The following is a 14,879-nucleotide window of genomic DNA, read 5'->3' on the forward strand; positions in this document are numbered from 1 at the left end:
TATAATCCAGCTATATTATTCATTGGTATATACCTGAAGGAATTGAAGTCAGTATACAAAAGAGATACCTGTACACCCATTTTTATCACCACACTATTCCTGATAGTCAACTTATGGATTTGGCCTGATAACCATCAATGGGTGAATGTGCATATACACAATGGAATATTATTCAGTCATAAAGAGGAACAAAATGTCAAATGCAGGGAAATAGCTGGAACTTGTATTAGTCAGCTTTTCAACACATTAATCAAAATACTTGACAAAAACAACTTAGAGGAGGAAAAGTTTGTTTTGGCCTTATGGTTTCAGAGGTTCAGCTGGCCAAATCGATTGCTCTGGGTCGAAGATGAGGCAGAACATCATGGGAGATGGGTGTAATGGAGAAGTTTCTCAGCTGATGGCAGCCAAGAAGCAGAACAAATGAGGAGCCTAGCAGGACACAACCCCAGTGACCTACTTCCTCTAAACCTACACCTGCCTACAATAACCACTGAGTAGTTCATTCAGATTATTAATCCATCAAATGGATTAATTCACTAAAGAGGTTATAGCTCTCATAATCTAATCTTTTCACCTCTGAACATTCCTGCATTCTGGACCACACTTTCAAAACATGAGCATTTCAGGGGATATTTCTAGATCCAAACCATAACAGAACTGGAGATGATGTTAAGCAAAATAAGCCAATCTCAGACAAGTATGTTTCTTTCATATGTGGAATCTTAAAAACAAAAACACATGAATGTAAAAGGGGTACTTTAAGGGAAGGGGAAGAGGACTGACATAGGAAGGGATGGCAGTAGGGAGGGTTGTTATAATCAAGCCAATGCATATGTGAAATGTCACAGTGAAACTAATTTGTATGGTCAATATCCACTAACAATTTTTAAAAATTATTACAGAAAACTGAAAAAAAATTCTCAGTTTCACTTCTTGGAAATGAAGATAATAGTGATGTCTATCTTAAAGATTGATTATAAGGATTATATGTTTTAATGTACATAAAATGCTTAGAATAGGGCCTGGTAGATAGACTTTTGATATTATTTATACATTTGGCTGTTGTTAATTTTGACATAATGCTGAACAAAACATAATAGTGTTCAATTAGGGCAAGAATAAGGGCATGGACAAGCCTTTCTAGGAAGGGCAAGGAAGAACAAAGTCACAATAGGCCTTAAATTTTAAGGCTTTAAACAACAGATGCTTTCCAGACAGACTAGGACAGAAGGGAGTTCTCAGTAACCTTTGCTGAGGCCTCAAGCCTACCAAAATTTCTAATTATCTTTTTTTCTTTTGTCAATTCATTTTTCTATTCTGTGCAGTCTACTTCAAATCTCCTGAATTCTCTCATTTTCTATTTTCTTCTGCTTTATTCTCAGATTGACTTCATCTCTTATTTAAAAATGGTGCTGTATCAATCAGGGTTCTACAGAGAATTAAGATATATGTATATATAAAGAGATTTATTTTAAGGAACTGGTTCACATGACTGTGGTGGCTGGTATATCCAAATTTGGTTGGGTAGGCCAGCATTCTGGAAACTCAGAAGATAATGCTGCAGTCTTGAGGCAGAATTTCTTTTCTAGAAAATTTCCATTTTGCTCTTAAGGCCTCAATGGAATGGATGAGGCCAAACCACATTATCAAGGGTAATCTTTATTTAAAATCAACTAATTGTAGATAATTGTAGATGTTAGTCACATCCGTAATAGACTTGCAAAACAACACCTAGATTAGTGTCAAATAACGGTATTATAACCTCACCAAGTTTACACATGAAACTAACCATCAAACTATTTAAAAGGAACCCTCTCAACCTTTCAATACCAAATCAAAAAACTACTTAAATCTGCTCTCATTCATTCCTCCCTCCTTCCTGTGACCAACTAGAGGAATTCCCCTTCTCTGTAAAACCAAACTATATGTCTATGCCTCTGTTCACTCAACAAATATTCACCCAGCCTCACCTAGGTCAGGCACTGTGTCGTTTGGTATATCAGTGTAAAAAATAACAATAATAAATATTCCTGACTTACAGGGCTTACATTCTAGTAGGGAAGACAAGTAATCAACAAACAAAATGAGTAAACTATATAGTGTGTGAGAAGTGATAAATGCTATAGAAAGAAAATCCAGAGCAGGTTAAGGAGGTCAGGAATGTCTGAGGGGGTTGTGTGGATTGCAATTTTAAATGGAATCATCAGAGTAAACTTTAATAAAAAGGTGATATCTGAACAAAGAAATGAAGGAAAGAAAGACAGCCTTTCCCCTCTTTTATGTGATTAATTCTAATTTATCCTTTGGATCTCAACTTCAAAATTGCCTCCTGAGAAAAGCTCTCCTTCATTCCACAAATAAGGTAAGTCTGTTTGTAATATCATGTTTCCATTACAATATACATTTGTTCTTAACATTTATCATGATTGATATTTTTTCCTACATTGACCTTTTCATATCTATGCTAACCTCCAAGAGAACACCCACTTCATTTATCTCATTCACTTATCTGCAGGGTTTAACCTAGTAAACGCAGTCATTCAAAAATGTGAAATATTTGAATATTTGGATGTGAGACACACCCATAAGAAGTTATGAAGTAGCATGGTGTATCCTTTTATAAGTGATCCTTTTAACCAAGGATAAGACAGTCAAAAACTGAGGAAAGAGGGTTGAAGATGAGGCCAGAAACATCACCTGGGAACTCATCAGAGAAAGCCTCAGTTGTGATGCTAAGGAGTACAAATGTCACTGAACTCATTAAGTAGATCAGTATGATCATTTATATTTTACAATAATCACTCTTTGCTAGTGTTGAAAATTAATTGGTAGGTATCTACTGATAGCAATCATCTTCTTCATTAGAAATAAAATTCCCAGTTTTTGCTGGGCAAATTTTAAGAATCAAGATTACATTTCCCATCTTCCCTTATAAACAAGAGCTGACTACATGACAAATTTGTGATGTACAACTTCTAAGTATATGTCTTTAAAGGAAGGGAGACATGCCTCTTTACCACCAATCCCTATCCCATTCTGTTCCTTGGAATACTTATGTGATAAAGAAAGTTCCATCTTGGGTCCCAAGGATAAGAGTCACACCTCACACATAACCAACAGGAAGCTGTTGAGTAGCCTGATTGTCAGGTGACTCCAAAGTCACCATATAAACTTTGGATAAAATTTTCACTTGAAAGAGAAATTAAAAGTTTGTCAGTCACTGTAATTTGAGTCTTTGTTACATTTAACTGAGATAAATCCTAACTAGTCAAAAGGTGTCCAGACTCAAGGAAAAAAGTTATTAGGAGACTGCTGCTGAAATCTGTACAATAGCTGATGAATGTTTAAGGCATGATAATGAGGTTGGAAAGGAAAGTGTTCAAGAAACATTTAAGCAGAATTGTAGGATATAGAAATTGAGTGAAAACTAGAACAAGAATGAATTGCTCTAGATGGGGACTTTCACCTGTTGCCTGTTTAAGGACAAAAGATATCATTCGGTGAGTTTTTCAAGAAAAACATCTCTTAAATAATTGGCAAAAGGTCAAAGGTTACATTTGCAGGTCCGCATCTGTCTTTTCTGATAAAGTCTTTTTCTTGGTTTTGTTCATGGTAAATTAGCTAAGAAAAAACTGAAAGATGTTCATTCGACATGTATTTATTGAGCACATATCATGTTCCAGGCTTTCTGATGAGGATATAATGTAACTAAAAGAGATATGGATTCTGTTCAAATGAAGTATACAAACTGCTAAAAGTGCTACACACCCAAAACATGAGGAATTACGGGAGCTGAAGTCTGGGAAGAGTTTGTTCAAGAAAGAGAATTTGAACCAAGATCTCAAGAATGAGTAGAACTTAAATAGATTAAGGGGGAAAATATTGCAAACCAGGAAACAATAAGTACGAAGGCCCCGAGATGGTGCAACACATGACAAGCTAGAGGAACTGAAAGTCAGCATGGCTAGAATAGACAGGGAGAAAGTAAAATGTGATTCAAGTCAATTTAACAAGTAGAAGTGATAATCCAATATTTGATAGTCACTGATAAACGGCTGGCAGGAAGGGGCTAGATCATGCAAGGTCTTATGGGTCATAACTAGAATTTCAGTTCTAGAATTTCATTCTAGAAGAATGGCTTTAAGCATCAGTTTTTGTTCTGGTTGATAAGTACAGAATAGGCTGAAGAAGCACAAAAGCAGGCCAGGGGAGAAGCAGCAACAGCCATAGTCCCAGTGGGAGATTATGGTGAAGATGGAGAGAAACAAGTAGAATCAAGAGATTTTAGAAATGTAAACTGAGAGGAGTTGGCAATTGAGTGATGGGATGATAAAGAAGGATGAGCCTAAGTTTCTAGCTTCTAAAACTGGATGAGTATCAGGCATTGAAAGGTTTATAAGGAAATATGTTGAATTTGGGATGTTTTTGAGACACTTAAGTAGAGATGTCAAGGAGCTTGGAGATCTGGGGGTCATCAGTAACTAAAGCTCAGAGTGGATGAAACTATCCTAAAAAGTTAGTCTGAGAAAGAACAAGATCTAGAGAAAACTTTAGATTTAAAGGCTAGAAAGATGATGAGCTTTCTGAGGCTAAGGAGCTATGATCAAAGAGGTAGTAGAAACATCATCAAAGTGGAAACACAGGCACCAATGGAAGTACTGATGATAATGAACTAGAAAATAGCACCAAATTGTCAGGCCTGGTCACCCACGCCTGTAATCCCAGGTACTTGGGAGCCTAAAACAATAAGGCAGTAAGTTTGAGGCCAGCTGGAGCAAATTAGTGAGACTCTGTCTCAAAATAAAAAATAAAAAAGGGCTGGGGATGTTGTAGCCCAGTGATAGACAGCCCCTGAGTTCAATCTGAAGGAAGGTAGGAAGGAAAGAAAGAGGCACTAAAATATCACCGAGAAGCAAGGTGAGGACTAGGAGATAACCACCGAATCCAGGTCATCACCAAGGTGACCTTAATAAGGGTTGTAGAATTCAAAATGGACTGAGGTGAGGAATGGGAATGGAGAGTGACTTTTAAGATGGAAAGTGAAAGTATTCAACCGTTTTTGAGACATTTAGCTTTAAGGTAGAAAGATAAGAAGATGACTGGAGAGAATATGAGGTAGAATGGTTTAACAGGGGGATTTCAGCAGGTTTAAATACTGATAAGAATGTAGTAAAGGAGGAAGTTAAAGACCCTCAAAAAAGAAAGACTAGCATTCATAGCAAAAGAATAGATACTGGCATTTGACAAGAGGAATTCCTGCTGTTTAGACAGAAGAGGAAGAAAACCTGCAGATATGTGGACAAATAAATGGTAGAATGGTAGAAATTACCAACAGATAGCTTCTACTTTTCTGAAGAAATAGGGTGAATAGCAGAAAGAGAAAAGAATGATAGGGGTATTTTTAAAATATTGGTTTAAATAGTTATTACAGTGAGCAGTAAGAAGCAGAAAAATCTAGCAGGATTATAGAAGTAAGATGAAAAGCAAAGAAATTCAGTGAACTACAAGAAAACCACTGGAGTTTAAGCTGGCTAGAAATCTAAAGGTCAGTAATAATGGGGAAAAAAATGGCCTAAATGCTAAAGAGAAATCAAACAATGATAGTAGAGGCAATGGTTCAATAAACAAAGAAGGAATATGGTCAATGACTAAGATGTAGTAGTTTGGGGTGATGACAATAGCTATGATATAACTAAGGGAGGCGTGGCTTAGGGTGGAAATCATTAAAATGGGTCAAGGAATTAAAAGACCTAAATACCAAATGGATTGTCTATAAACATTAAAGTATCACAGGGTGGATAGGAAGATCAAAGAGTAGCAATTTAGAGGAAAATAGCAGGAGAGCAGTAGTTAATGAGTGGTAGAACAAGCAATACCGAGTGTTGTATGAATGAACAGCCTCAAAGGATGAGAATAAGCAGTGGGCAGTTATGTTCTGAATACAATGACAGGAACACTAACTCTGTCTCCAATGTTTGTGATTATCTAAAATACTAGGTCAAAGTTTATTCCCGTATATTTTGCTTGAAACATTACATTGTTCTCACTCTGCCAATGGCTATCACTTTACTGCAAGACCTGAGGAAGATCAGTTGACTAGACAGTAGTCTCAGAAATAGGTTTTTCTCCTAGGTATTGAATATATTTACAAACAGAGAGGAAAAAGCCAAGACAGAAAAGATTGAAAATTTAAGTAAGGGATTGATGGATCAGATGGAGGCACACCTGTTTTCTCATGTCTACAGACAAACTAGGTATAGATGAGATTGCAGATAAAAGCTCAGGCAGTTCAAAAAACACAGGCTTTAGAGTCAGATCTGTTTTCCTAGTCTTTCTTCAGCAATTACTAAAGTATGTCACATAGAAAGGAAACATAATTCACAATGGAAGTTCACTACAACAATACATATAAATGTTGATGTGACTTTCTCCCACCAGCAACACAATATCCTGTCTCCATTCTAGCTCTGGGAGTTGAGAACTTCACAAGCTGTTTGATCTACATTTACACTTCCCAAGGAGAGAATTTTTATTGGGGAGATATGAAACCTCTTGGTAATGAATTTCCTGGTCACCAACTTTTACCTTCCTAAATAACTTTTCTATGCAAAAAATAGCTCAAAAGGGCAAAACTAAAAGCTAAAAGAGCCTCTTTCTCAATAAATGTGTACAGGATGGGCTTCTGATACATTTTGAATTCTTGCTTTCTCCTGTTAAATGGATAACTTCTATAGTTTTAAGATTTAGCATCATGTCTACTAACTTCAGAACCAGCAAAAAATAGGTGTGTAATAGATATGATTTTTGAGAGGCAGCCTAGTGTAGTAAAAAGAATATGGACTTTAAAGTCACATCTGCATTTTAATATAGGGTCTGCTACTTCACAATTTCAGCTTTCTGATCTGTGGATGTCAGAGACCATCTGCTTTGTGGGTGAGAGTTTTTACTTTTTTTTTTTTAAATTATGAAAACCAATATCTAGGAGCTTTAATTCCTCTGTTAAAGAAAAAAAAAAAGAAAGAAAGAAAAAGAAAAATGAAACACGGTCCCCTCACAGAAATACTTGAGGGAGTAGTGCAATTAAAGAGAGCAGTGAAGGTATAAACTGTCATGGTGATTAGGGGAGGGAATGAATCAGGATTCCATGAAGGGTTGCATGTTGGTAGTGAGAACTTAGTTGAGGTTGGAAACCTTAATTGTTCACTAGCATTTATTAGATAACTATTTTTCTCTAGTATTTTGAATGGAGCAATAGAAAATAAGAATGACACAAGGAGATTAAGGATGACAAGAAAATGGGGTGGTGTGATGAGATCCTCAGACTGCTAAATATAGTAGTGCACTACACAAAGGAAAGGGCAATAATGGAGGGGCTGGAATTAAAAGTTATAGAATAGATACAGGGATAATACAGGTTAGAAGTGGAAAGATGGATTTAGGATATTTTAAGCAAGCAGTGAAATATTAAGGTAGCATTAATTAGGTCCCACAGATTTCACTTTGTCCTTTTTTCATAACCACCACCATTTATTTCTCCTATTTCTCTTCCTGAAGTTTGTATTGCAGTTTTCCACTTCCAAATGCCCCTGAAGATAAGAACACAGACCTTTTGTTACCTAAAAATTTTACTAGTAATCTCAGGAAGACAGAAAACACAATAAAAGTAACAGCCCGGGGAAATGATTGAAATTATAGAACATCCCCAAATTCTTACAGGTTTCATCTCTGTTCTATGGCAATTGACTTCCTAGGGAAGCAGAACCTAAAAGTCTCTTTAAAAATAAATTAATTAATTAAAAAAAAAAAAAACCAAAAAACTCTGTTGTTCTTAGGTACTGTCTTTCTCTAGAGCCAACAGAATTCTTTTTTGTAAAACACAGTCCAGGAGAAAGTTAAAAATCAATGTATATACACTCATTTAAATTCAACAGACTCAAGGACAGCCAAAAAGAGCACTCATGTGAGCAGGAACCAACTTTCTATTGCTATTACCAAACTTAAAATTGTGTGCACAGACCCTACATCAACCAAATGCCTGGGAATGCTGAAATTTTTCTCTTACATATAGAAGGCAATTTCTCAGCTGCCAGGGCTGAAGATATGCACTAAATGAACAAAAGATGGTAACAATACAGTGAACTAAGATTCCCTGCCCAGAATATAAACCAAACAGAATAAAGAATGGGTTTATTGCCTTCAAAAAAACAAAACAAAAAGAACAACAACAACAACAAAAAAAAACAGTATCCAGCTTTCAGGTAACCCCTCAATCTCTCTGTACAAGCTTCATTATTAAGCCCAAGGCCTATTGAGTCCTTCAGTCTGAGGATCCATGCAGCACCTTCTCTCCTGGGGTTGGGGATGGCTAGCTGCCTGATGACGAGACTCTGGGCTGTTCTGCAGTAACACCGGGAACAGCTGAGGAAGCCTCGTAGTCTGCGATGCGGCGCTGTACCAGAGCAGGCATGAGCTGCACGTAAGCAGCCATGAGGCGGTGGTTGGAATGAATCAGTTTCCCAGCGCAGCTATGCAGGCAAGCCTCCTGGAAGGAAGACAGGATGGAAATAGAGGCCAGAGGTGTCCTGTCAAGCCCGCCTGCTCCTTCCCCATCCCCAATCTCGGGGTGAGGTCATGGAAAAGCCAGGGTCAGAGGAAGGGTAATGGGGAGGGTGGTGGTGGTGAGCACTCCATCGTTAATTGTGAAAAATTAAGGGAAACCTCCCTACAGTTTCGCACCTCCTCAGCGTCCAGAGCTCGATGGTGCAGGCTGGGCACACAGCGCTGAAAGCAGAGTTCTGTCATCCGATTGTAAACCAACAGGAAGTCTCGCAACTGGGAGAAAAGACCAAAAAGTCAGCGAGAAGGGCCTCCACCTCAACTCAAAGCCCCGCCGCCGAGGTTTCCCAGGACCGTGCACCACGGCTATTTCCAGCCCTCGAATCCCTGGCTCTTTGGGATTCTTGAGATGCGGGCAGAGAAACGAACTGAACGTCTGAACCTGAAGCAATTTAGATCTCACTCACGTTCCTCAGTTGTTGCTGCTGCTGCTGCTGCCGCTGCTGCTCCATCAGGCCGTCGGCGCAGGTTACGTCACTTCCTTTACAGCGTCCCCGTACCGCCCCGGAAGTAATTTCTCGCCTCTCCCTAGCGACTTGGCCCTAAGATTGCCCCGCCTATAGCTGTAACGTCATCTCCGCCCTTATAATCTGCGACGTGGCCGGCTTCTTCTGCCCAGAGAGGACGTCACTTCCGCCGAGTCCCTGACCTGCTGCTAGAATCGCGACGGGAACTGGAACCTGAGGTCCCCGCACAGCCCGGGCCTGGCGCCCTGAGGGGAAAAGCGTCCCGGCCCAGGTGAGAGGAACATACTTTGGAGAAGGGAAACTTAACGCATAAACCTGTCCTGAAGGCAAGATGCCCCTAAGCCCTGGGCAAGGATGAGGACACACCTGATGCCCAGGTGTATGTGGGTGGCCGGTGGAGGGGGGGCGGGAAGCAGGGACTCGCACACCTGGAAGACATAACCGACTTTGAAAGGGATCGCCTGTGTCTTGGGAAAGAGAAGCTCTTAGCAGACATCGGGAACATTCATCAACTGAATCAACTAAGGCCTTGGGGGGAGGGCCCGAGGAAGAGGAGGTGCATGAGATGGAGGAGGGGGAGACCACCTGAAGGAAAGGGGAAAGAACACCCAGAGATGTGAAGGGGTACGCATTGGAGAACATGCCAGAATGGGGGTGAGCACCTGAGGCCCTAAAAGGGGTTGTCACCTGGTGGGAGTAAACACACCCGCGTGGGGATAAGTTCCAAGAGAGCACAGACTTTCTCTTGTTCACTGCTGTATTTCCCATTACCTCAGGACCTGACACGTCTTGGTCCCTGAGTATACGTCTGTTGAATGAGTGAATGCATGAATGATTACTAAAAGTAAGGATGAATGCTGGGAGAAGACACCTGAGGCTTGGGCACACATGTGTAGCAGTGTGAACTTTGGAGGGGAGAAGTACATGTACCTGACAAAAGAAGTGGTGCCCCAATGCCAGGAACATTCAATTCCTGGGACAACTTCTGAAACCTCAGAAATGGCAAGGGAGGCCTCTGTCTTTGGGAGTCCTGTCCAGTTTCCAGAATTGTTTGTGTTGGGCTTTGCAGGGTGCTGGGGTGGAGACTTTGACTCCAGTCCCTTCCCTAGCCATGACGGACGGGATCCTAGGGAAGGCAGCCACAATGGAGATCCCCATCCATGGGAATGGTGAAGCTGGGCAGCTTCCTGAAGATGACGGGCTGGAGCAGGTGCTTCTGTTTGATTATTCCAATTGTTTCAACTTAAGGATCCCAATTCATAAATTCTGGGCTCTCACTCCCATTCCAGTAGCTTTCCCCTAACTTATCTTACTCCCTTCATTCGTTTTACAAATCTTCATTCTGATTCTGTGTAGAATTTCCTGTGTACTCTTATGCTTCAGTCTAAGCTTGTTCCCACCCCCAAAATGTTTCAGCTGCCCCTATGTTCCTGAAGCCCACCTCTTCTCTGGCCTATAGGACCTCCAGCAGGTGATGGTGTCAGGACCCAACCTCAATGAAACTAGCATTGTGTCTGGTGGCTATGGGGGCTCTGGTGATGGACTCATCCCCACAGGTATGATGATTAGAGACAGGAAGCTTCAGTGGAGAGGGGAACTGGAATGGTTTGGAGGAGCGTAGGATTCAATTAGTAACGTTTAAATCATGTTTTGAGATATTGGGAATTTCTGGACTCTCCTCAGCCTCAGGCCATGGACTCTCCTCAGCCTCAGGCCAGCTTCTGTGTTGACCATCTGCTTTCCACTTGCCATTTAGTCCCTGAGATGGCTCATTTTTCCTTTTACTATCACCACCACCTCTGCCAAGTTAATACCTCTACTTCCCAGGAATTCCCCTCTGGAGCTTGAGGCTGAGTCAAAACTTTGTGAGACTTCTCAAGAGTTTTACTTTGGAATTTAAAATTTAAAGGAACAAACAGCCCCGAGTCTCACAGATTAGGATTCCTGTCAATCAGGTTTCCTGTTATCCAGATCTACCATCCTTGATCCCACTCCACCCCAAATTCAGCATATTTTATTTCTTCTGCCCCTATGTACCACTAACCCCACTGCCACTCCAAAGAGGCAAGTACATATTGGGATTTGCTTTTAGGGCACAAAGTTATAATTTCTCCTAGTTAGCAAGAGACTCCAATTGTCTCTACATTCTCCCTTTCAGGAAAGTCATTTTCATGTGGTGGGAGGGAAGTATAAGAGGGCCACAGAGGTGTCTGCTTGTATCTAAGAGAGGCTGGTGTCAGAGAATTTGGTTCTTTAGGGTCTGGCCGCCATCCATCTCACAGCACCACGCCTGCTGGCCCTGGAGATGAGGTGGCTCGGGGCATCGCCGGAGAGAAGTTTGACATTGTCAAGAAGTGGGGCATCAACACATATAAGGTGGGAATGAAGCACCTCTCCCTTCTCCAAAACTCCCCCTGGGTACCTTTTTTCCTTCCCCCAGATCCTAATATCTTATCTATGGCTGAGACTAGGAGACGGGAGGTGCTGATGTAGGTACCTGTTGGGGGGCAGGATCTATGGTCTCTGACCCATTACGCCATTTCCCAATCAGTGCACAAAACAGCTGTTATCAGAGCGATTTGGCCGAGGCTCCCGGACTGTGGACCTGGAGCTAGAGCTGCAGATTGAGTTGCTGCGTGAAACGAAGCGCAAGTATGAAAGTGTCCTGCAGCTGGGTCGGGCACTGACAGCCCACCTCTACAGTCTGCTGCAGACTCAGCATGCACTAGGTGACGCCTTTGCTGACCTCAGCCAGAAGTCCCCAGAGCTTCAGGTGCCTCAGCCAGGGCGAGGAGGGGGGGCAGGGGGATGAGGCCGGGGCCCTTCCAGGCAGTCACTCCTCAGCCTCCCTCCCTCCCTCCCTCCTGCAGCCCACAGGGAGAACCCCTCCAGGGTGGTCCTAGCCCTGCCCCCAGCAGCACTCACCTGTGGAGGCAGCCTAAGGGTTTGTACAGAGGTCCAGAAGTTGGAGGGAGTGGTGACAAGGGAGGGGGCACACTAGGTGTCTCACAAATAACTCTTTACATTGTCGAGAATACCTTTAGTACTCGACCTAATCACATCCCTTCCCCTGCCTGCTGCACCAGCTCTCCCTGTTTCAGTCTTGTGAACTTATCTGAAAACCCCCACATCCCACATTTCTACCCCAGGCATCTCCAGGGTGGCCCTACTAATTTTCTTGCAAAGAAAGCCTTACTAGAGGCAGTCCTTGATTGTTAACAATTTTGATGGCGGTTTCCTCTGTGGGAAGGAGGGGAATGAAGGGTTTATAGCTTCAGTCTAATAGGGACTGTTATTGAAGACCTGTCCCTCCCTTCTGCCCTCAGGAGGAATTTGGATACAATGCAGAGACTCAGAAGCTGCTGTGCAAGAATGGGGAGACACTTCTAGGGGCTGTGAACTTCTTTGTCTCTAGCATCAACACTTTGGTCACCAAGACCATGGAAGACACACTCATGACTGTCAAACAGTATGAGGCTGCCAGGTGTGCATACTGGCAGGGCCTAAGGTTTGGGAAGTTGGCTGGCATGGGTGGAAGTTTGGGCATTAGGGGCATAAGAATTCAGGAAGGAAAGGAAAATCTGTGTTTAAAACAACTGGGTGGAGACCAGCCTTTATCACCCCCTCCCCAGGCTGGAATATGATGCCTACCGAACAGACTTAGAGGAGCTGAGCCTAGGTCCCCGGGATGCAGGGACACGTGGTCGACTTGAGAGCGCCCAGGCCACTTTCCAGGCCCATCGGGACAAGTATGAGAAGCTTCGGGGAGATGTGGCTATCAAGCTCAAGTTCCTGGAAGAAAACAAGGTGCCAACCCCATTCCCTTGATCCTAGACCACCTTCCCATCTGACAGCAACCTTCCCCTCTGACCCTCCCCATTGTCAGATGGGGAGATGCAGCTTAGCTAGGGAGTGGGATATTTCCCCAGCCCCTCAGCTCCTGAGCCTTTTCATGTCACCCTCCTTCTAATTGCTGGCCCTCTTCTGTTGGAGAATTTGGCTGCTTGTCCCAAGAACATAACTAGGAAAAAATAACCCCTGAGCTGGGATACTAAGACCTTAAACCCAGCGAATCAAGACAGGTTTCTTCCATCAGATTGACCCTTCTCCTTTGACTCCCTGGGTGGAGTTCACTCCCCATCCTAAAAGCACCATCAGAGCAGATTCCACGTGCCCCTGGTCTCTACCCAGGCTCAGGCTCATAGCCCCTCAAGAAGGGCGCCTGAGTCCAGCCTTAGCTGAACCTGCTGGACCCCCAGATCAAGGTGATGCACAAGCAGCTGCTACTCTTCCACAACGCTGTGTCCGCCTACTTTGCTGGGAACCAGAAACAACTGGAGCAGACCCTGCAGCAGTTCAACATCAAGCTGCGGCCTCCAGGAGCTGAGAAGCCCTCTTGGCTAGAGGAGCAGTGAGCTGCTCCCAGCCCGACTTGGCTATCAAGAAGGACATTGGGATGGGCAGCCCCAGGGTGGAGGAGTCGGACACAGGACATCCCTTGCCACTTGCCCTCTGGCTTGGGCTCCCTTTCCCTGGCTGGGATTTGACACCAGTTTTGCCCATGCTGCTGTGGTATGAAGAGGGCCTGTAGGCCTCGAAGCTGCTGCCCTGTCCTTTATCTTCCTGACCACTGGGTTTCATTCCCAGATCTTTTCCTTCCACTCCACAGCCAAAGGCTATGACAAACCACTCCCTGGCCAATGGCATCACTCCTCAGGCCTATCCCCAGCTCTTGGGGTGTGCCCCCTGACCAATGACAGAGCCTAATAAGGCTCTGTCAGCCAATGGCAGCTCTTCTTGGGCTCCCCTGGGCCAATAATGTTGCCTCCAATACCCTTTGTCCCTTCTCTACCCATTGCAGAGAAGGGGACTGGGACCAAAGGGGTGAGAATAATGGGGAGCCCCATTTCTGGCTCTGTGTCTGAATGGGCCTCCCCTCACCCATCCACCCAGTTTAATTGTGCTTACAGCCCAGGAAGATTGGGATCTAGCACTAGGAATAAACCTTTCATAAAAGCAGGCCCAGTGAGGTCAATTTGTTGGGGTGGGGGGCACTGTAGGAGGATGGGCGGGATGGGGCAATGCTCAGTCTAATCATATACCTACATCCTATAAATTCAAAGGAGCTATGGCCAGACAGCTGAAGTCACCGGTTTCAGAAACAGTCTGAAGGTTCTGATCTTCCTCAGCCCCAACTGGAGCCAGAGCTTTATTTTGTTCTTCAGGTCAACACCAAAACAGCTGTGCTTCTCTGGAGCATAGGGTCCAGAGGAGTTTGGGCTTGCCGATCTACATGGTGCATTCAATCACAAAGCAAACATTTACTGAGTGCTTTTATTTGTCAGGCATTGCAGTAGACCCTGGGGAAATAACAGTGAATAAAACATGGTCCCTGTTCACAGTGCTTAAGGTCTAATGAAGGATAGAAATAAGTAACCAGGCGACTACGAAAGAGAAGTACTAGGATACAGGAATACAGGGCTTGCTGTGGGAGTGGAGGGGCATCTAACTTAGACTGGGGCAGAGATAGGGAAGTCCACTAAGGACTTTAATCCTTTGGAGAAAGGGATCTGTGGAACCTTTTAAGTAGAGATTTGACAATTTGGGGGAAGTTTAGGATTGAGAAAATAGTCCTGAGGCCTAAAATCGTGTGGAACAGTCTTCAATTTCATCTTGGATTAGCCAGTGGCCCTAGCCCCAAACTTCAAGCATGAACCCCTCCTGAGGCTCCTCCATAAGAACTGGAGCATTGCTGCACTAGTTGCTGGAACTCAGTGAAAGATTGAGGCAGTT

General features: G+C 43.2%; 2 protein-coding genes across 5 annotated transcripts; one reads left to right on the plus strand and one right to left on the minus strand.

The window, feature by feature from the left end:
• Nucleotides 1–8,173: 8,173 nt before the first annotated feature.
• TIMM10B (translocase of inner mitochondrial membrane 10B) lies at nucleotides 8,174–9,146 on the minus strand. Its single transcript, XM_079103266.1, has 3 exons — nucleotides 9,027–9,146; nucleotides 8,740–8,835; nucleotides 8,174–8,545 (listed from the first exon to the last, which is right to left on the minus strand). The coding sequence occupies exons 1-3, from the start codon at nucleotides 9,069–9,071 to the stop codon at nucleotides 8,369–8,371; spliced, it is 318 nt and encodes a 105-aa protein (XP_078959392.1). The 5' UTR covers nucleotides 9,072–9,146; the 3' UTR covers nucleotides 8,174–8,368.
• Nucleotides 9,147–9,207: 61 nt separating this feature from the next.
• Nucleotides 9,208–14,106, plus strand: ARFIP2 (ARF interacting protein 2). Of its 4 annotated transcripts, none has more exons than XM_079103262.1 (8): nucleotides 9,208–9,357; nucleotides 10,156–10,296; nucleotides 10,546–10,642; nucleotides 11,344–11,462; nucleotides 11,638–11,859; nucleotides 12,413–12,570; nucleotides 12,719–12,893; nucleotides 13,278–13,404. In XM_079103262.1, the coding sequence occupies exons 2-8, from the start codon at nucleotides 10,198–10,200 to the stop codon at nucleotides 13,326–13,328; spliced, it is 921 nt and encodes a 306-aa protein (XP_078959388.1). In that variant the 5' UTR covers nucleotides 9,208–9,357; nucleotides 10,156–10,197; the 3' UTR covers nucleotides 13,329–13,404. The 4 variants fall into 4 exon arrangements, with proteins under 4 accessions (XP_078959388.1, XP_078959387.1, XP_078959390.1 ...); XM_079103261.1 differs by having other exon boundaries at nucleotides 9,209–9,357; nucleotides 13,346–14,106; XM_079103264.1 differs by lacking the exon at nucleotides 11,638–11,859 and having other exon boundaries at nucleotides 9,209–9,357; nucleotides 13,346–14,106.
• The last annotated feature ends 773 nt before the right edge of the window (nucleotides 14,107–14,879 follow it).

Source organism: Sciurus vulgaris (assembly GCF_902686455.1).
Source record: "Sciurus vulgaris genome assembly, chromosome: 11".
Lineage (NCBI taxonomy): Eukaryota > Metazoa > Chordata > Mammalia > Rodentia > Sciuridae > Sciurus > Sciurus vulgaris.